The following is a 21,790-nucleotide window of genomic DNA, read 5'->3' as shown; positions in this document are numbered from 1 at the left end:
TTGTTTGCTTAGAGAGTCTCTCTTGGGTATTAAGAGAGTCCAGACATCTTAATCAAGTCCTCCCAGGTTTCTGCAACAAATTCTTCTATTCAAGCTAGTGAGTATTAGCAAGGAAATAGTATTCTTATACTTTTATTTCTGTATTTGCAATTCTGTGTTTTGCTATAGAATTTCTTTAAGTCTGTACTGTGATTGCTTTTACTGAGAAAGAAAGGAGGGGGAATTCTCTCCAGAGATTGATAAGTTTAGACCCTGTATTGTTTCATTTGGTTACAGAGATAGTGACTTTTCTTTTTATTCTTTAATAAATTATTTTATTTTCTTTGGACTTGGTTAATTCCTTCTCTTGAGGAAATTCAGGGGAAAGGGAGGGGGGAAGAGAGAGTTCCTCCTGGGTTTGATTCAAGCAGTTTGAATCAGGTATCTTCCAGGACTAGGGAAGGGGAGGGGGAGGTAAGTCCCTCTTTGTGTTGAGTCAAGGATTTGACTCGGTGTATATCTCTCCAGAGTGGCTAGGAGAGAGGGAGGGGGGAAGTGGGCTGCTTCCCTGTGTGTAGAGATTCAGGGACATTGAATCTGTGTTCCCCAGGGAAAGTTGGGGGAACAGGCAGTGTGTCAGACACTTAAATCTGACTGGTGGCAGCGTAGTAGATCTAAACTAGGATTTTAGTTTAGAGGGAAACTAAGGCAGGTCCCTACATTGGAACCCAACAGCTCCAAGTGGGGGTGAGACCTATGACAGAAACCATTCGTTTCGGTAATTTCAAAATGTTTTGATTATGACCTTTTTTCACATTTAAAGTTCCTAAAAATGTCAAAAGAAACCGTCGTTCTGGCTCAAAGCCCAAAACATTCTGGTTTGAATATGTCAAAACATCTTGTTTTGAAAATTTCAAAATATTTTTTCCCCAATAAATTTGGAGTCAGGAGATTCAGTGAAACCAACGCTGGTCTCCAAACTGTCTAATTTTTGACAACTTGTCAGTTTTCAGTGGCGGGGACTGATTCAATCTGTGACATGATTTCCTGACCAGGCGCTGGATGCAGGGCTGTTTTGGTTTTGTGATTGCATTTGTGTTATGTTTTTAATTAAGGCGCCTGGGTTTAAATGGGATTTTTACATTAAGATCGTTCCCTCAGTCCTTTAGCTGCTCTGCTTTGTCTAATCCTCCTCCAGTCAGTTTCAAACCGGCCCAATCAGGACCGGTGTAAAGTAGCATCACAGCTGGGAGACATTTATGACACTGCAACCTGTGGCTTTTTCACTGCTGGGTTGTTTGCCCAAAGGATTTAAACTCTGAATCCTGAGAGAAGTGGCCCAAGTGAGTTCAGTCAGGCCGGTTTCCCATTTCTCTGGGATGTATTAATAATGTTAAAGCCCCCTGTCTGCACCCTCTTTTGGAGAAGGCAGGAGAGAAGGTTGTTTTAATAGCAGCTAGCGGCCGATTTATCAGCTATTTAGATCTGTCATCCTAATAATAAATAAGTTAATGAGATCAAACGAAGCAATTCCACACGGATATTCTACTATGGAGCCTAGAGGCACTCTCTTAAATGCTCCTTCCCAAGCACTGGGCAGCTCCAGCAGGGAAATTGCTCCACTGAAAAGCAGCCCCAGGGCTGGAAGGTCAATTCAGGACATCCTGAACATCTGCTGCTATCCAGCCGCACTGCTCGGCAAAAATCCACACCGCCCAGGGGTCCTGCCCCAGGAAGCAAAACTATGGCTGAATTCATTTCTAAAAGCAGCAGGACTCGTCTTTGGCTCAGGAAGAGCAACCGGTTATTAAAGGGCGAGGTCACTGGGTAGAGGCAATTTACATAGTAACTGCAAGACCCCCTAGTGGACAGTGACGGAATATCCGACCAAATGGAGAAGTTTCCTCCTGATCTTCATTACTTAGATGGTGGTTCATGCCCTGAAGAGAGGAGGTTTGGATCCGTTCCCAAACGCCTGTTCATTTCCTCTCTTGTATGAACAACACTATCTAATGTCCCAGTCCTTTAAAAACAAATCCCACCAAGCTCATGGCTTCAACGACATCTTGTAGCAGTGCGTTCCGCAGGTTAATTGTGTGTTGTGCAAAAACATATGTCCTTTGATCACTTTCAAATTTGCTGATTTTCAATTTTGTTAAGTGTTCCCATTGTTCTTGTATGAAGACATGAATTGAATAGCAGCACCCCAATCCATCTTCCCCATCCCAGTCTTTGTTTTTCTCCCCTTGTTCACGTCCCCTTATTCTCCAACAAGAATAGCTCCAATCTCAACCCATAAAAGTCCCACCTGGCCTCCCATCATTCTTCTTACCAGTCTCTGAACCTCCTCTAGTTCTGTAGCGTCCTTTTGGAGACAGGTGACCCGTACTGCACACGGTGTTCTGCATCAGGTGTCCCTTTGGTTCATGAGACATCAGAGCATTTTCTGTATCATCACCTAGTGTGTTCCTAATATACCCCAACATCTTGTCTGCTTTGTTGTCAGCTGCTGCACACTCAGCTGAGGTCTGTACTGGGCGATCTACAATGACACCCCTGGGTGAGATGCTGGCCTCCTTGAACTGAATGGGAAAATGTGCATAGATTTCAGTGGGATCAGCAGTTCACCCAGGCTCCTTCTCCTGAGCTGTTGCAATTGCATTTGGACCGAGGAAGATGGATGAGTAATGCCCAATTCTTCCTCTGCTGGACCCTATTTGTATTTGTCACACTATTTCATTTGCCAGTGGGTGGCCCGTTCCTCTCATGTGGCCAGATCCTGCTGAAGTTTCCTCCTGTTGTTTTTCAGTTTAATTAACTTAATAATCCAGCATCCACTGGAAATGTTGCTATTTTATTCTTCATCCCTTGTTTATCAGTTAGGCTGTAGACAAATTGTGCAAGAGGCAGTTTCTCTAGTAGGCCATTGTGAAGCTTTTCAGCTCCTGACTCTGAGTCGCGTTTTTCTGGCTTGTATACGCATCAGGTTTGCTGCAGACCCAGTTTCTCTCAGTGGTGCACCTTGAAGAACTGACGCCCTTGTCGTCCAGGTACGCACAATGACCTCCTGCTCGTATCGGGAACCTGCAACGAACGATAAAGCCGTCAGCCAGCAGCTGGGCCTGTCCTGTTACTGCCAGGGGGAGAATGCGCCTGCCGCAGGGGCTCCCAAACTCTTTGCCAGCATGACCCCATGTTAATGAATTGTTTCCTCCCAGGACCCCAGGCAGCATGGAGGACGCCATTTTGTAGAGCATAAACAAAATGGCATCCTCCACATAGGCGCTGACTCAGTGGGTGCTCCTGGGCTGGAAAAAAAATAAAATAATGGGTGCTCAGCACCCCCCAGTGGATCAGCGCCTCACACTCCCCCGCAGCACCTCCTGTCCATTGATGGCCCCACGGATCAGCTCCTGCGCCTCCCACCCAGCACGGATCAGCTGTTCAGTGGCGCACAGGATGCTCTGGGGGCAGGGGGAGAAGCGGCAGCAGGAAGAGGCGGAGAGGGGCTGGGCTGGGGGAAGGGGTGAGTGGGGGCAGGGCCTGGGACAGAGCAGGGGCAGGGATCTGTGTAAGTCGGCACCTATGGCACAGCGTGGTCTCCTGTGCACCATTTTGTGCAGAGTCACACCGCACAGAGGACGCCATTTTGCTCTACAAAATGGCATCTGCTCCACAGCGCAACCTCACGCCTAGGTCATGCAAAGTCATGCAGTGCGGAGGATGCTACTTTGTAGAGCAAAATGGCATCCTCTGCGCACCGCGCCCTCACAGGAACTGTACATGCGAGGGGACACCGGGTGGAGCAAAGTGGTACCTCTACACACTAGGGGTCACTGCCACCCCGTCTGCTCACGGTGCGACCCCCGGTTTGGGAACTGCTGATCTAACACCTCCAGCCTGGATCACTGTATCTCCCCACAATGTGTGAGGGGGCCCAAATGAGCCCACATCTACTATTGCAGGTGCGTGTGGGAAGGATTTTCTAGCTAGAGCCAGGTGCAAATCAGACAGGGCAAGGGCTTGATTTGGGATACAGGAGACGCAGGTTGAGTGCCCTAACCAGGGGCTATGGAGGACGGACACCACCACTGGGTTTGTTCATGGTGCTTCCAAATTTCCTTGGCTTTTAATAAAAATAAATAAATAAAAGGGGTTTAAAAATGCCTGAAACTGAAATGCAACATTTCGTTTCTGGTTGAACCAAAAAAAAAAAAATAAAAAGAAAAAAAAAATCATTTGATGTGAAAGTAAAAACTTTGGCTCTTTGTTTCGCTGAAAAATCTGATTTTTTTTCAGTTCTGGCTGATCCAGGTTCTTCTGCTCCCAATTTTCAGTTCAGCCAGCGAACGACAATATCGCTCATTCCGACAGCCCTAGTTCTTACACCTTCCTCTGGGGCAGCTGGCGCTGGCCACTGGCAAACACAGGAGATGTGGCTAGATGGACCTTGGGTCAGAACCAGCCTGGGCCTTCCTGTGCTCCTGGGTACGTGACAGGCTCATGTAGGACCTGGCCTAGCCGGGCTGCACCGAGGAACCCAATTCCTGAAGGTGGCAGTGAACAGGGGAGTCAGTCTCCACTCAGGAGGGTTTCTCTGCAGCTCCTTTCGTACTGACGGTTGCTACCGTGTGAATAACTCAAACTGTGAAGTGTGTTAGCTGTGGTGGAACTGACTCACTGTGGTGCCTTTTGCTTTCCCTTGAATCTCAAAGGGCTCAGCCATCTGCGGAGACTTTGTGTTCAGTCAGCCTGACGCACATGCAAACTCTGCTCCCTCTTTTTGATGCTGTCTCAGTCTAAGACAGGGGTGTCAAACGTACAGCCCCGGACCAGGTATCACCCCTTTCCTCCAGCCTCCGACTCCCTCTAGACTCTCCAAAGGCATCGGGCCTGCAGCTCCCCAGGGCCTGGAGTCTGAGTGGGAGGAGATGAGGTGGGTGGATTCAGCCCAGACAAGTTTGACTAAAAAAATCACAACTTAAAATATTTCAATTTGGAAGGGCTGCCATGGTGCCTCATGGGAGCTGTAGTTCAGGTGCCTCGTGCTCCCCTTCTTTTCTATAGGCCAGGTTCCCCGTTCAGACTACATCTCCCAGGGTGCACCATGGTCTCACTACTGGTCAAGAGGAGGCAACACATCATGGGAGATGCAGTGCAACTGCCTCATACTCCCATTCTTCTCTATAGGCCAAGCTCCATGTCCAAACTACATCTCCCATGATGCCCCCGATCTCTCTCTTGGTGAGGGGAGGTGGTGAATCATGGAGTCCCTTGGCCATGCTGCACCATGGGAGATGTACTCCAGCTGGGGAGCCCAGCCCATAAAGTGAGAGACTGGGGATATGAGGAAACCAAACAACTCCCATGAGGTATATGGCCACCATCTGGGGCAGAAATATTTCAGGTTTTTGTTTGTTTGTTTTTGGGGGAGGAGGGAGATGGGGGGGAGTTTGATCAAAAAGTCAAAATTTTCCATGAAAAGACATTTTATGACAAGATTTTACCAAAACCCCTATTTTCCATCATAAAACAGTTTCAGTGAAAAGTTCTCAACAACCCTAGTGTTACCATCCCCCTAACAATGCAGAATCCCTTGCTCCCCTGTTGATCCATGTCTCAGCAGTGGGAGTGAGCCCCAAATCCTGGAGAGAACACAGATTTCCCTCACTCCCCGTCAGTATTTCGGGGTTTACATGGTGAACATTGACTCTGCCTGAATTCAGCCCCACAGCCTAGTGTTCAGAAGCTAAACAGACTGAAAAAAAAGACTCACGAGCTGTTGAAATCAGAGCCATTCACCCATTTCCAGGGCTGCCCCTCCTGCTCTCTCCAGAGGCCAATCCAGTGCTCGGAGACGCCTTTGTATCGCATCATGAAAGCCTGTAACAGAGAAAAAGGAAGGAGTTTGATTCCACGTGTGCTGCTCACAGGGCTCCGGGCAGCACAGAGTCACGTTATACAGAAATGTTCCCGAGTAAGTTAAAGCAAAGTGTGGAACTGAAACTAAGAGCTCCTGGGTTCCACTTTAGTGCCTTAACCACAAGCCCATCCCTTCAGCCCCGCCTCAGTCACGGCGCCGGGTACAACCAGTGCAGCGAACGTGGCAAGAAGCTGGGGACCCCAGAGGAATTCATCACACAACCCTGCCCCATTCTTTGGGCGCTGAATGAGGCAGGGGTCCCGTGGGAAAACACAGCAGGGGGCCACATAACTAAAGATTGGCTCATAACTGAGCCACACCAAAGGGAAGGAGAAGGAAAACCAGAGTTAAGGTGGCACTTGGGAGCTTTGACTTATTCCCAGTTAGAGCTGGGCAAGTTTTTGGTGACTTGTAAATTCGTTGAAAAATTCTGGGCTGGAGTTCGTAGGTGCTACCACGAGAGAAATCATCACGTGGATTTGCTGAAACTTTCAGGAAAAAAAAAACGTCGCCTTAGGAGAGTAAAGTTCAGACAAACACCTCTTCCCCCCCCCCCCACACACAGAGAACACAAAAGGAAAACCTGGGAGCAGTTATAAGCAACTGAAAAATGGAAATGCTCAGACCAGTGATGCCCAAATGTTTCCTGTCGTGTCCCCACTTACCAATAACGGAATCGGTCAGAAGAGGAGCTTGAGCTGAAGGCGGAGCTGGGGGAGGAGCTGGGGCTAGAGGCAGAGCTGGAGGAGGGGCCGAAGCTGGGCTGGGGGTGGAGCAGGAACCAGGGCAGAGCTAGGGTGAGGGCGGAGCTGCATCTGGGGCTGGAGCTGGGGGCAGGACGGATCTGTGGCTGGAGCTGAGGGGGGTGGGGGGGCAGAGCTGGGGATGGGGCAGCCCTGCAGCTGAGGGGCGGGGCGGAGCTGCAGCTGACAGGCAGGGCGAAGCTGGGGATAGGCCAGAGCTGGGTTGGGAGGCGGAGCAGAGCTGCGGCTGGGGCCAGAGCTGAGCTGCGGGCGGGGCTTCCTCCCCACCCGCTATGGGGGCTGGCTCGGGTCCTGCCATACGCCTCCTCCACCCAAACATTCCTCCGAGCCTCCCTAGGGCAGGTCACACCCTACAGTTTGGGGACCAGTGGCTTAGGCAATTTTAACAATATGCCTCATCGCATGTGCCTCCTGTATCCTAGGTGGGGTCTTACCCCATCCCCCTTGTAGTTGAGCATCTTCCACTCATGCATTAAGCGACACGATTAACATATTACATGTGATTTGTTGTCTCTCCCCAAGGGGAAGAATCATGTGTGTGTAGTGGAGCGGTTTGTTTTGGTAGGGTTTTGTTCTTTGAAGTGCACATGCTACATGTTTATGTGAAGGCGGCCATCTTGGCTGACAGACTGGGAACCTCCATAACGAAAAAGCCCAAGTCACGCCAGCTGGAGCTAACGAAGCAACCCTCTCCAGTCAGCACAGCTCCTCTGTGGACGAGCACAGAGTGTAACCAGTGACACGCTCACCGGAGGGTGACGCTGATATCCGAGAAGACAGCTCAAAGAAGTGCACCTCGCTCTCAGAGCAGAAGGTGGTGAGGTTCTGGACGGTCTTTAGTTCCTGGGGGAGTCCATTCCCCAAGCTAGGACCAGCCACCAAGGAAGCTCCATCTCCCTCACTGAGAAGTTTTGCCCTTAAATGGTGCCAGAGGAGCAGAGATGTCAACCAAGGTCTTCATCCTGGAGCTTTCGGCTCTTTTAGGCACCCTGGGCCCAGGCCATGGAGCGCCTTGAAGACCTTGACCATAACTCCAGCATAGCCCATCGCCCCCAGAATGGGTCTGTTTTTCTTCTCACCAGGTCCTGCTTGCTGTCAATCACAGCCAGGGAAGCACCAAATGCAGAGCAGTTGCTCTGGCTGTAGGTCCAGTTCTTTTCACCCTCGGAGAAATAGTAGCATTTCCCTTGGTATCCGATCCAGCCGTCTGGGCACCAGGCCATGAACTGGGGCTGTGCTTTAAGTACCAGCACTGAAATTGAGAGAGCGACATAAGGGTAAGAGATCAACCTTTCCCTCCCCCGCTCCCCCAGATGCAAACACCCACCAGATGGAAATGAGGAAAGGCTCCAAAGTGCGACCTTAACCCCGGTTTCCCTGCTCCTTCCTTTTTATGTGCATCAGTTATGATTAGGGCCCTACCAAATTCACAGTCATTTCCCTACATTTCATGGTCACAGCATTTTAAAAATCTTGAATTTCACAGTTTCAGGTATTTAAATCTTACATTTCACAGGGTTGCAACAAAACATGAATATATATTTAAAAATGGCAAAATATAAACACGTAAAGCCCTTAAGACTCAGCGTTTCACAAACTGGGGTCCTGACCCAAAAGGGGGTCACAAGGCTATTGTAGGGAGGTTATGGTATTGGCCACCCTCACTTCTGCGCTGCTTTCGGAGCTGGGTGGCCGGAGAGCAGCGGCTGGTGCCTGGGTGCCCAGCTCTGAAGGCAGCGCTGCCGCCAGCAGCAGCACAGAAGTAAGGGTGGTAATTCCGTGACCCCCCCCTACAATAGCCTTGTAACCCCCTAATGGGTTGGGACCCCCAGTTTGAGAAATGCTGTGTACGTCTGTATGCTTTTACCAGGTAGTATAGGTACCTTTATAGCAGCATTGTGTTATGAATTCATCTGGGGTCCACAGTCCCAAAAAAATCTGGCCACTCCCCTGAGAGTGGGGAGGTGGGAAAGGAGATCTGGGGGATACGACAGCTAGAAACCAAAATTCCACATAACAGTCTAACACCTGCTGTTAAACAGGAAAGCTGAGCCTGGCCCACTGCCCCCTGCAGGCTAGAAATGGGATACACACCTAGCAGCTTTCTATACTGAAATCAGCTTTAGGAGTTACCTCCAGCGTATTCACCCCTGGGATTACTCTAACCAGCCACTAGGTGTCACTGTAAGTACAGGGGAGATTCTAGAGTCCAGGTCAAACCCGGAATCAATGTAACAGGCCTTTAGTGGTGGCTGTTCCTTGTCAGTGCAGTGTAGACACACTCTGGGAGCTGCAGTTCAGGGAACATCTACACTGCAATAAAACCCTTGCGGCTGGCCCATGTGACTTGGGCTCACGGGGCTCAGCCTGCAGGGCTATAAACTGCAGCACAGATGTCAGAACCCAAATTTAATTTTTAAAGTCACAATTTCTAAGCCGATCTCATGATTTTGGGGGCATGACCCGTGGTTTGCCCCATGCTCGGGCTGGTGTTGACGTGGGTACCATTGCTCAGGGAGGTGGTGTTCCAACACCGACGGAAAAATCTTTGTCAGCATAGGCTGGGTCTATACTAGGGTGTTATGCCGGCATAGCCACAGTGACACAGCTGTGGTAGTGTAGTGTCCGTAGGGTAAACATCCCCGAGACTGTACGCTCTTTGGAGGAGAAAGTCCTTTCCTGTTTGTATTATCTCAGGAACTGACGTTTCTCCCTTTCATTACAATGATACATACTTACCCAGGAAGACAGTTTAAAGGGCCAGTTTTGTCATCACAAACAAGGTTCCAGAGGGGAGCAGGAGGGAGAGTCTGAAGATGCGTTCCTGGCCCCCACGGCTGATGCCCGAGAGGAGACAGCCTGTGACTCTGGGCATGTCTGCACGACAATGGCACTACTACGCTGCTGCAGCCCTGCCCCAGAAGTGCCGGAGCATAGAAACTTCCTACATCAACAGAAGGGTTTTCCCCATCGCGGTAGTTAATCCACCTCTCCGACAGGCGGTAGCTAGGTCAGTGGAAGGACCCTTCTGTCGATCCAGCTGTGTCTACACCGGGGATTGGGTTGACCTAAGTGTGGTGCTCCGCACATGGAATTTTTCACAGCCCTGAGCGGCGTGACCAGCTTGATGTAAATGGAACACAAGGACACTGGGATTAGCCACTCACCTGCCAGAGCAACAACAGCAACAACCAGAACAACAAGTACAATGCTTGCTGCGACTGTACATGCAGCACGTTTCCTGAGCCTGCAGCTATGGCCATTACCTGAAAGAGAAAAAGCCCTTAATTCTCCTGAGAGTGGGGTACCCAGAGTCAGTAGCTGCATCAGGGTCTGAGCGGCGTTGGTGCAAGGAGCATTGTGCTGAATGGCTGCCGTTATCTATCTATGGAATAGGACCCCAGGAGTATCAGTCTGTCTGTGTCACTCTGGAGCCTACAATGTCTGCAGAGTCACTGGGAAGCAATGGAAGTAGCTACTAATATGGCCGAAAGCTCTTTTTGTTCGGAATATCACCAGGTTCATTCATTCATTCACCACTGATATCCCCGGCCTGTGACCACCCAGTTTTTAAGTTCTCAGCCGTTCAGACATTACAGATTACACCATGCAGTGTACAGCTACAGTCAGGGATATATCTATGCCATGCCAAGAGCCTAGACCAGTGGTTCTCAACCAGGGACCAGTGTTAGAGTTGCTGGGACCCAGGGTCAAGAGCCGAAGTGCCGCTGTGCAGGGCTGAAGCCTGGGGCCCAGAGCCCTGCCACCTGGGGCTGAAGCTGAAACATGAGGAGCTTAGCCAATGCCAGCCCTGGCTTTAGAATGAGGCATAGTTGCTCAGGGTTTGTTTGTTTTCCACATCCTGGCCTAGACCAGAGGTGATGTCAGAGGTACCTCAACTAATCACCATCCTTACTCTATTCCCGATTTGCACGCAACAGTTTCATTGGTTGCATGAGGAATGACTGCAGAGATGGTGGCTTACTTAGCCCAGCTTCCAGACCTGTGCCACATGATGAATGGGGCTGTTTAATTCCACTCTTTGCTCCTTCCCAGAGCTGGCAGGCAGAATGTCCCAAGGGCGACTGGCTCCATGGGAGAAGGGATAGGAGTGTGGGGCTCACCCTCACTTGGCAGCCTGTGCCGCCTGCCCAGCCTGTGCCCTCTCCCAGACACTAAGCCTGCATGCCTAGCTATGCCCAAGAGGCTGGGCTACTTTAGAGATGGCAATGAGTATCTTTCTTCTCCCAAGAAACCTATCATAGGCTGGCGAGCTGATGCCAATTCCTTTTTGTAATAGTTTTCTCAGTTTGGAAATTAGTTCTCATATGTTTTAGTTCAAACCACAAATTTTTCATACGTGCCTTTTTCTGTGTATGTCCACACTGGGGGGAGGAAATGTTCTGAAGTCGGGTTGGCTAACCTGTATTAGCAAACTTGGGTTAAAAAGGCAGCAAAGACCTTTAAAACAACTGGGGTTAGCCCCCCAAGTTCAACCCCAGGCTCCATTTCAGGCTTTAATGTAAGCTGCTAGCCCGAGTTGCCGTGTCTTCACTGCTACTTTCACCCAAGTGAGCTAATGTGGGTCACCCACCGGAGTTGAGAACACACCTTTTCCTGCAGTGTAGACACGTGCTCCTCTCTCTCTTCAGAAGTGATCAGAGAGCTGTGGACCTCAGAAACCTTCCCATCAAAATTGATACAACTGTGCACAACATTTTAGCTTCAATGAAGCCACATACTTGGATGGAAAATGTTCCCACCAGCTTTCCTCATTTCCTCTGAAGAATTTTTGACTCTTTGCTCACTGATGATTCATGATGATCTCAGATATGGATGGAATGAACCCAGGCAGCCCCGGGGGGAGGAGACCTCTGGGTCTGGGGGATCTAGCTGAGCCCCCAACATAAAAAAAAAATCTCCTACCCTAGCTAGGTAAGGTCTTCTCTGGCCCCCTTTTCCACAATATGTGAGCATCTCACAGCCTGTTAATGAATTTACCTGCACAGCAGCTTTGTGAGAGAGGGAATTACTGGTCTGACCATTGTACAGATGGGACACTGAGGCAGAGAGAGACTAACACTTGCCTGTGGTCACACAGGGAATCAACCCCAGGTCTTCCAATGCCTGGCCTAGCCCCCAAACCACTCGGCCACTCTTCCCTCAGCAGTCAGAGCCAGGGGTGAATGGGAAAAATCCCGCCCCTAATTAATCTGAATCACCGAGCTGGGGGAGCTGCAGTCCCAGCCCAGCAGCTGTGCAGGATGAGGGGGTTCACACAGGGGGGTTCGTAACAGCTGGGAGCGGGAAACATGTGGCAGGACCGTCTGTGTCCACACAGACGTACGGGGGAAAAACTGGCCCCAAAGAACAGCAGGAAAAAGGAACATGAGGTGGTGAAGGGAGAGAGACAGGGCAGATCTTCAAATGGGGTTCAATATGAGGCCCCGCCATGATATATTTGCCCCCACCACACACACACCCCACTCAGAATCCCAGCTGGTTGTTCAGGCCTCTAGGAGCCCATTGTGGAGGATGCACCTGTGAAAATCTCACCCTCACCAACAGAAGGAAGAGGACAGGGAAGGTAGGAGAATAATGGGAGACAAGGGGCTATTGCCAAGTCCCCCCACCCCCCAGGACACGGCCTTGATCCCGGATGCACACACAGGATATAGCAGCTGCGAGTACAAACCGCCTGCCCCGCTCCTAACTGTGATCAGCTCCCTGCTGCTCCCCCAAAGGGCCTGGCCATTTACAGCCAACGCTGAAAATTCACCCCACCTGTGCAAGCCGCAGCCTCTCTGTCTCCAGCCAGGGACGCTCCAGCGAGCCGGTTCCCCTTCACTGCCTGGGTCTCCACGGCGGTCAAGGGGCTGCTGCATCTCAGCTCTTCCCCGCTTTCCCAGGCTGTCCAAGTGTCACACAGCCCCAGAGCCCAGCTAACAGCCGCCTGCACCGACATCGACACAGGGACCGAGACGCTACAAATATTGAGTCGCAAGCAAGGAACTGCTCCAACACTCCTGTAGGGCGTGGGCATCGGCCCCGGGGACCGTGTGACATCCCATGATCACTTTACACACCAGTCACGCTGCTCAGGGGGTTCCAGTCTGCATCGCTCACAGGTTTAGAGAGCGGCGGAAGGGAAAGGCTTAATGCCAAAAGGAAGCAGCTGGCATCGACGCTGTTCAGAGTCTCCATAAGGCAAACCCCGGCTTCCTCCATTTTCCATACATGACAGCGGATTTACTACGCACTGCACCCCTACTGTTCTTCCCACATCCCCTTCCTGGCTGCTCACGTCTGAATCCCCCTCCACTGAGCACTGCAGGCCCCCTGCTTCCCCCATAGCCACAGCCCACTCCCCACCACTGTGGCTCCATCATCCCCACCCCACCCATTGCTGGCCCCTTCCCCTCCCATACACCCCTCCTGTTACTGCGGGTTTTCTGTCTCACCCCACTGCTTCCTCCCTTTCTTCCCACTGCTGCTGCTTCCTGCTCTGCCCCGCATCTCTCCCACCCATGGCTGACCCCTTCCCCGTCCTAACCACAGCTCATCCTCTGGCTGATGACTCCTTCCCCCACCCACCTCTGCATCCTTCCAGCCCTCTATCCCTCCCGCTGCTGATTCACCCTCCTCCAGCCTCAGCTGGAACTTGGTGTGGAACAGACCAGGGAGGTGACGTCTAGACTGCAGTCGGCAGGTGTGACTCCAGCTCGGGTGGACGTGCCCGAGCTAGCTTGGATCTAGCGAGTGTCGCTAAAAACTGGCAGCGAAGCAATGTCAGTGCAGGCTTTGGTGCGAGCTAGGAAGGCAGGTACATACGTGGGGGGTCAGAGGGGCTCACACCGCCCATGCTGAAAGCCAGGCCATTGCTCTGCTGCTATTGATACTGCCACTCATTAAATCAAAGCTGGCTCAGGTTTGCAGACACTCGCCCCTGGCTGCAGTACGGACAGTCCCTTAAATAGAAGCCTGGGCATTTCCAGAGTTGGGGACTAGTCAACACACACACTTGCACCCACATGGCTTTCAGCTCACCCCTCGCGTTGTGTTGGTTCTCTGGCAAATCTGTGCAGTGACAATCTTAGTTTAGATGTTAAGAGCAGTGTCCTGTTTTGATTTAGCAAATGAATCACTTAAAAAAAACCAATTAAAAAACCCAAACACCGATTAAGGTAAATCAGAACAGGGCACTTACAGTACATTTGCAATCAGTGGGCGGCTAATAAATTCCCCTCCTCTCCCCTCTTAAACTACTATTCAAATAATTCAAGTTAGTTTTAGTTGGCGACTGTCACGAGTTAGAAACTTCAAAAAAAAAAAATTAAAAAAAAACCCAGATCCCGACTTGACAGCGAGATGGTGAAAGGTCGATTTTGGCTTCATCTGCCAGATGGTGAAATTCAGGGCACTCCCCTGCTTGGCTGCCCCCCACTAGAGCCCCTTTCCAGCCCCTGCACCCCACTTCTGCAGCCCTGCTAAGGTGCACACAGATGTTTGCTCTGCTGGAGGGGTCTGCAGAGGACAGCATGGATTTTTTTTGGGTGGGGGGGGTGGAGCAGGAAAAAAGTGGTCAGAGAGAGGGAGGGGAATGGAGAAGGGAATCTCAGCATGTCGCCCCACCTGCAACCTGCTCCCTCCTGAAGTCACGTCTCTGGGCAGAGTTCCTCTGCGCCGTGTCCGCTGGCTCCCAGGACACCTTTGAGGAGCAACGGTGTCATAAACAGATAGTTAAGGGTTAAGGTCTCTTTTACCTGTAAAGGGTTAACAAGCTCAGTAACCTGAGGAACACCTGACCAGAGGACCAATCAAGGGACAAGATAATTTCAAATCTCTGTGGAGGGAAGGCTTTGTCTGTGTCCTTTGTTTGGATTTCTTTGAATTTAAGAGAGGCCAGACATATTCTTAAGTATTTTCTTCTATTCAGTTTAGTGAGTTTTAGAAGGCGGTTTAGTCTTATAATTGATTTCTCCATTTGCAATTGTGTGATTGCTGAATAAATCTCTTTATTTCTGTTTACTGTTATTTTGATTATTCTGAGGAGGGAAGCCTCCAGGCTTCTAAGTTAGACCCTGTATTTTTCATCCTGGTAATACAGAGATAGTGTACTTTTTCTTTCTTTAATAAAATCTTTTCTTTTAGAACCTGAGTGATTTCTTCCCTTGTTTGGATTTTTCTTTGTTTGATTCAAGGAGTTTGAATCAAGTTAACACTCCCAAAGACAAATGGATTATTTCCTTTGTGTTAAGATCAAAGTTTGGGAATTTCTAGTTGGTGGCAAGATCTAAACTAGGATTTTAGTTTAGAGGATCTTAAAGTTCAAAGTGGGGAATAAACCTATGACATGGTGGCAGCGGCTGGGATGTTTTAAGAACCAGGAGCCATTGAAAGCTATTCTTTCCCTCTAGAGCAGGGAGGCAGCCGGAGAAAAAGGGGAGGGGTAGAGGTATTCAGTTTCTAACAAGATATTGTTAGAAGGAAATTTCCAGCTGGGCTACCTTGGAAGGTACTTAGCAAATTGCTAGAAACAAGTTACAAAACCAGTTTTTCTGGTTTCTTGTGAGACAGCAACAATCAGCAAAACACCATTTGCAAATGAAAAGTTTTGTTTTCTTTTTATTCAGCCGGGAATAGAAAGGTTAGGAACTTGTAATCCAAGCAACTGAACCAAGCAACACAGATAATTCACTGACTGCAGAGGAGTGTGGCCAGCACCAGAAAGCAGAAAAAATAAGTGCCAAGGAAGCATCTAAACTGAAAACAAGACAAAGAAAACTGCAATTAAAGAAAAAAGAAATTGCAATTAAAACTCCAGGAAATGGAAATAAAAGAAAAAGCCAAAAAGGCCAACCACAAAAAAAAGATGGAAAAGCAAGAGGCTGACCACCGGAGGGCGCTGGAGCTCCAGAGAGAGGCCCACCAGCAGGCCCTAAAATTAAAAAGGGCTAAGCAAAATGTTCCAGCCAACTCTAACAACCCTTCTCCAGGCACTGTTCCCCACCCCAAAACATTTCCCACCTACAGGGCAGGTGATGACACTAACGCCTTCTTAAAACATTTTAAAAAATCCTGCCATGGGTACAGCATCCCTGAAGACCAGTACATGATAGAGCTGAGGCCATGGCTCAGTAAACCCTTAGCAAAAGTAACAGCTAAATTGCCTGTCCAGTACAAGGGCTGGTCAGGAAAGTGGATTTTTGCTGTCTATGACGATTATTCCATCCCCATGCTATTGGGGGAAGACTTGGCCAACCATGTGGAACTGGCCAAGAGGGGGGGAGTGGTCACCCGCAGCCAGGCCAAACAAGCTTCCACTCCCATCCCTGTTCCTGAGCTGTCCACCAGGGCCCCGTCTGTGTTACCAGAGACCCAGACAGAGGTGGTGGAACCGGATCCCATGCCAACAACTACAACAGCCATAGTACATCCAGTCCCAGAACCAGAACTGGAGGAACCACCAGCGGCAGAACTATTGCCAGCACTGACACCAGCGCTTGCAAACCCGTCTCCAACCCCATCGCCAGAGGGTGCCAGCGGGCCTGAACTGGCAGAAGCAGCAGACAACCCTACCCAAGAGGCTCAGCCACAGCCTAAAATATCACCTAGTGCACCAGCGAAGAGCAGTTCACAGTCAATGAAAACAACCTCATCACCTACATCGCTTCCGGAGGAACTAGTGTCTCCAGCCTCAAGGGAACAGTTCCAGACTGAGCAGGAAGCCAATGACAGCCTTAAACCGGTTTGTTAAAGAACAAGGACTTTTATATAAGGAGATTCTTTCTGGTGGACACCAGGAAGGCCGGCATCCTCAAAAACAGTTGGTGGTCCCAACTAAGTACCGAAAAAAGCTCTTAAGCTTGGCCCATGATCATCCCAGTGGTCATTCTGGGGTGAACAGAACCAAAGACAGGTTGGGGAAGTCCTTCCACTGGGAGGGGATGGGCAAGAACGTTGCCAAATATGTCTGGTCAAATGGTTAAAAAGTGTTCTTGAATGTCAAATATCTTGTTGTTTACATACTTAGTAGTATATGTAATGGTGCATGCGTTTTATTAATCTGTTTATTTTTAAAGTTCTAGGAAGAAATCACCGCCAGTGTGGTTCCCCCACTGTCTGCGATTTGGGGGGCGTGTCATAAACAGATAGTTAAGGTCTCTTTTACCTGTAAAGGGTTAACAAGCTCAGTAACCTGAGGAACACCTGACCAGAGGACCAATCAAGGGACAAGATAATTTCAAATCTCTGTGGAGGGAAGGCTTTGTCTGTGTCCTTTGTTTGGATTGCCGTTCTCTCTTTGAATTTAAGAGAGGCCAGACATATTCTTCAAATTCTCCAAGGTTTCCTGAAGTATTTTCTTCTATTCGGTATAGTGAGTATTAGAAGGCGGTTTAGCCTTATAATTGATTTCTACATTTGCAATTGTGTGTTTGCTGAAAGAATATCTTTATTTCTGTTTACTGTTACTTTGATTATTCTGAGGAGGAGGGGGGGGGAGCCTCTCCAGGCTTCTAAGTTAGACCCTGTATTTTTTCATCCTGGTAATACAGAGATAGTGTACTTTTTTCTTTCTTTAATAAAATCTTTTCTTTTAGAACCTGAGTGATTTCTTCCCTTGTTTGGATTTTCAGGGGAAGCGGAAAAGTGAATCCCTCTTTGTTTGATACAAGGAGTTTGAATCAAGGTATCTCTCCCAAGGACAAGGGGAGGGGGAAGAAGGTGAGGGGAATGGATTATTTCCCTTTGTGTTAAGATCCAAGAAAGCTGGGATCTGTGTTCCCCAGGGAAAGTTTGGGGGAACAGGGAGTGTGCTAGACACTGGAATTTCTAGCTGGTGGCAGTGTACCAGATCTAAACTAGGATTTTAGTTTAGAGGAGCCTATGCAGGTCCCCATCTTGTGAACGCTAAAGTTCAAAGTGGGGAATAAACTTATGACAGACGGGCACTGTCCTGGGTTCTTTTCTCGGGGTCCCCCTCGGAATCCCTAATTCTGAATCTGTGACCCTCACTCCCATCCCTGTTTTTTCATTTGTTGTCCCCCAGTGACTAGCTGAAAGCCTGGGTTCAGTGGCTCCTCCCCTTAGGCTGAGGGCAGGGGCCCGCACCCACCCATCCCCAGTGCTTCACTAGGGGCAACCTGCTTCAGTCAGCTCACTGCCCTGGGACACTGGGGCCTGGGTTCTGTTCTCAGCTCCGCTGCTGCCTGACTTTGGGCAAGTCACGTCCCCTCTCCGGGACTCAGTTTCCCTCTCTAATACGGGGAGAGCGAGACCGGCTTCCCTTGGTAAAGTGCTCTGAGATCTCCTGATGAGAAGTGCTGTCAGAGCTGGGGATTATCACCATGAACAGCCTCTGTTTCAGTGGCGCCTGCCTCTAGGAGAGTGAAAAGACCCCAATGGACTGGAGGCCTCTGGAGCGTGGGCTGGTAGCTTGGAATTCGGGGGAGAGGCTTGAAGTCACTTAGCCCAAGTCCCGCTAAGCATGCTGGGAAAACCAGAAAGACTGTTGACATATTTCAGGCTCCCCGAGATGGTTCAGTTTTCCAGTTAAGAGGGTTGGGCTAAAGGAGCCTGGAAAACTGCCAAGTCCAGTGACTGGGCGTGGCCTGAGAGCACAAGTCACAAAGAGCGCAGAGGGGCGGTGCTGGGGTTTGCTTCTTGGTGGTTTGCGGTGTCAGTCTCTTTTCACAATCACGGGACTGGAAGGGACCTCGAGAGGTCGTCTAGTCCAGCCCCCTGCACTCATGGCAGGACTAAGCACTATCTAGATCATCCCTGACAGGTGTTTGTCCAACCTGCTCTTAAAAAGCTCCAATGACAGAGATTCCACAACCTCCCTAGGCAATTTTCTTAGGTTCCTTTTATTTCCTTCCCAAATTCCAGTTCTAATGAGCATCAGGCCTGTTCATGGCGCTTCAGATCATCCCTTAGGTGGCTCTGGTCTTTGCCTGCTCAGCTAAAACCTCTTGGCTAAAGCCAACTAGGAGAGCAGAGGGTAGATTTTGTCTGAAGCCCAGAAGTCTCCTCCGATCCAGTTTTTACCCCGCTCTTTCTACCCAAGGAGACAGCCACAAACTTTAGACCACCGGTCGCCATCCCCTGGAGTATAAAGGTTTGTCTATATGGGAAAGTGATCCCAGTACAAGCCAAGGTGGGGGATTTAAACCAATAGTGATACCAGTTCAGCCTCCCATGGGGAGACTCTAATTCCAGTAGACGAGTGGCCTTTAGGTCAGCTAACATTGCTTTGGAAGGGGTTCAAGCTAAACTAAAAAAGCCACTTACGGCACAATAAGAATGTCCACCTGGGAAGTTATACCCTGTATGTTTCCCATGCAGCCCAGCCTAAAACACACCTTCGTCTCCTCGTCACTTACCCAGCTTACCTAGCGCTGTCTGTGTTCCGCTGGAAAACATGACTCGTGCGAGCTTTGAACTAGTGAAGTGGGGAATGTGATGACTGTTTCAGTCATTTTAGGTTATAACAGCAGCTTAACTGACAATTTCCACACCTACTTTCAGTAAAAACATCCTGTTTTGTTAATTTACATCATAGATCCTAAAAACCAGGGACTACGCCTCTGGGTGTGGTACAAACTCCCCAACAGAAAAACCCGATAACAAATAACCCAGCCCTATCCCTGCAGCACACACCCCTCCACAAACCTGAGCGGGTTCCCTGGAGTGCTGTATAGAGAGGGGAGACTGTGGACTAGATGTGACAGAGGCATTTTCCACTGCAACGTCCCACATATCAGGGAGTGACAGATGTCATCTCCAAGTGCAATAAGTCTCATTGAAAAGCATCCAGGGTCAGCCTTGGTTTTTCCTTGAGACATCGTACTACAGAGTGACCTGCCACCGGAACAGGACTGACAGCAACGGTAACGGGTACAGGGGCTCAACTCCCAAACACTGCATGTGACCCCATCCTGGGTGGGGCATACCCGCCTCTGACAAACACCTTGGCAACACTGGTCTGGCTTGTCCTGTGACAACCATCACCAACAAGCAGCCTTAGTAGGCTCAGCAGACCCCCAGAGACTTTATCACGTTGTAGGTGGTTGTTGTGTTGTTGCTGAAGCTGCTGGGTGTAACCACCACCCTTCCTTTACAATAATTATTTCTTATAGCTAAGATCCTTTATGAAACTACCACTCCCCTATCCCAACACAGGGGCACATGTGGGCTACTCAGGAGTTTGTGCTATGTAGGAGAGGGGCTTGCCTGGGTATTGTTTGTGAATAGATGTATGCGTGTGTGTACATGTACACAAGACAGAGAAGAAAAAACACCAGAGAAGCAGATGGAGCAGGCAGCCAGAAAGCCAGACACAGAAGCACTGGCAGTGGGACCCTGAGAAGAAACCTTGAGACTGCGCTTTTGGGCACAGTGCTGGCTGAAAGAGGCTGGGAACTATGAGCAAGGAAATTGTCTCCCATCATTTGACTCCTCCTGTGTTTGGGGTAACACGACTTTGTACTTTGTAAATAAGCCAGGCTCTAAGAAAGGGGACCAGACCCCACTGTCTGTTTCTCCTCATAACTGCAAGACACCACATTTTTGGTGAGTCGCTCAGGTCAGGAGGGATAAAAGAGGGTTTGATGAGCATCTAAGCATGTAGCTGTAGCTTGCTGGAGGCAGACCAGCTTCTTAAGGCTTGCAATGGGGCGGGCGGAGGCATGTGTGCGAGGTCTCACATCTGACACCAGGGCCCCTGCTCTCCCCGTGCCCCTAACCCCACATGTACACACACACACTCTTAAACAACCTCCTGATTGGGGCAAGCTGGATGGCCTGGCATCCAGGCAAACTGCTTACCCAGGGGGAATAAACCCAGGGTACCCGGCCATCTGGGGCTGAGAGAACAGTTTCAGTCTCTCCACAGGTCCTTAGTCAGCATTTTCCAGAGTCGTGTTTAAGGCAAAGCAGATGCTCCAGCAATTTCCCCCACCCCCACAGGTGTTACAGTCACAGGCACTGAAAGGTGAGACTCCTACACTCACTCTTTGGAATTGGCAGAGCCCTATCTGTACAGAGCCAGAGGTTTGCACGTGTTTTTTACAAGAGCTGCTAGCTTCTCCCCAGCCGGTGTGGGCTGGATGCAGGGGGCAGTGGGTGTGCAGCAGTGGGGTGTGTGGGCGGGTGTGTGTGTGTGTGTGTGTATATATATAAAAAATCAGAACAGGCGATCACAGTGGTCCCTTTTGGCTTTACAAATGATGAAACGACCCCATTTAAGTGCTCAGAAGGGGGTTTAAGTTACCTGGCTGCGCTCTGCTCTCGGGGTTTAAGTTACCTGGCTGCGCTCTGCTCTCGGGGTTTCCAGGGATCTCAGGATTAACCTCCGGCCATGGTGTCGTCCCAGTGGGATTCATTCTTTTCTCTCGTTTCAGTGGGACACGTGGGCACGCGCTGGGCTCCTCGTTTTCTCGCTATACCCGGAGCAGGGATTCAGTCCCGGTCGGCTGGAGAGATTCCTGACTCCCGACGTGGCTGTTCTGCAACGCAAGAGGAAACGGACGGAACATGTAAAGGGCAGTTTCTGTGGATCGTCAATAGGTGGGTTGCGGAGTCCTCACTGTTATCGACATGGGACACAGGGCATGGAAAGTTCCCATTGGCAGATCACTAGACCTGACTTTCCCCGCTCTTTAAAAGGTTCCGGGGCCACATGTTAGGTAGAAACTGCTCCCCAAGACACTGCGGCCTCAGATGCACTGGCAGGGGAAACTGAGGCAGGAGCACGTGGGGGCTCTGACCGGGCTCCCCAGATGCAGGTTCTCACTTTGTACAGTACCCCTGCACTTTCCCCAAGCACAGCCCTTCTCCCCACCAAGCCTTCCCTACCCCCCCCCACTCCATATTCCATCCCCTTATGCCTTCACACAGCCATTTATCCCCCCACGCACACTTCTGGTGGGAGGAGGAAGCAGTGCTGTGGGGGGAGCTTTGGGGCTAGGAGGATTGTTTTGGGGAGACCTCATGCCCCAAAAGGTGCACAGCAGGGAAGGACACCAGACCCAAAGCACCATCAGTGCTGCCTCAGTGTGCAATGGAGGCTTTAAGAGCTGATGTCTCGGCATAGTTGGACTAAGCTCCCCACTTCGGACCCTTG

At 50.0% G+C, this 21,790-nt stretch overlaps 1 protein-coding gene across 4 annotated transcripts; it reads right to left on the bottom strand.

The window, feature by feature from the left end:
• Nucleotides 1-731: 731 nt before the first annotated feature.
• LOC120392328 (C-type lectin domain family 2 member D-like) lies at nucleotides 732-21,071 on the bottom strand. 4 transcript variants are annotated; one of them, XR_005591673.1, is made up of 6 exons: nucleotides 12,451-12,656; nucleotides 9,834-9,932; nucleotides 7,746-7,918; nucleotides 5,756-5,862; nucleotides 4,661-4,896; nucleotides 2,969-3,063 (listed from the first exon to the last, which is right to left on the bottom strand). XR_005591673.1 is itself a non-coding variant. In XM_039517049.1 (5 exons), exons 1-5 carry the CDS (start codon nucleotides 21,048-21,050, stop codon nucleotides 2,895-2,897), a joined length of 627 nt encoding a protein of 208 aa, XP_039372983.1. In that variant the 5' UTR covers nucleotides 21,051-21,071; the 3' UTR covers nucleotides 732-2,894. The 4 variants fall into 4 exon arrangements, 3 of the variants coding, with proteins under 3 accessions (XP_039372983.1, XP_039372981.1, XP_039372982.1); XM_039517049.1 differs by lacking the exons at nucleotides 4,661-4,896; nucleotides 12,451-12,656 and adding an exon at nucleotides 20,972-21,071 and having other exon boundaries at nucleotides 732-3,063; XM_039517047.1 differs by lacking the exon at nucleotides 4,661-4,896 and having other exon boundaries at nucleotides 732-3,063.
• Nucleotides 21,072-21,790: the final 719 nt, after the last annotated feature.

The sequence above is a fragment of the Mauremys reevesii genome, unplaced genomic scaffold, assembly GCF_016161935.1.
Source record: "Mauremys reevesii isolate NIE-2019 unplaced genomic scaffold, ASM1616193v1 Contig1, whole genome shotgun sequence".
NCBI lineage: Eukaryota > Metazoa > Chordata > Testudines > Geoemydidae > Mauremys > Mauremys reevesii.
The sequence above is the reverse complement of the archived record's forward strand: the minus strand, read 5'-3'. Positions and strand labels throughout refer to the sequence as shown.

What these genes read in the sequence shown, in the direction of transcription:
- LOC120392328 (XM_039517047.1), bottom strand. Translation starts at nt 12,631, where the DNA reads ATGTCGGTGCAGGCGGCTGTTAGCTGGGCTCTGGGGCTGTGTGACACT. An exon ending in TTGACAGCAAGCAGGACCTG is followed by an intron (nt 5,863 to 7,745) that starts GTGAGAAGAAAA and finishes TCTCTGTTACAG; the next exon opens with GCTTTCATGATGCGATACAA. An exon ending in GGCTCTGATTTCAACAGCTC is followed by an intron (nt 3,064 to 5,755) that starts GTGAGTCTTTTT and finishes CGTTCGTTGCAG; the next exon opens with GTTCCCGATACGAGCAGGAG.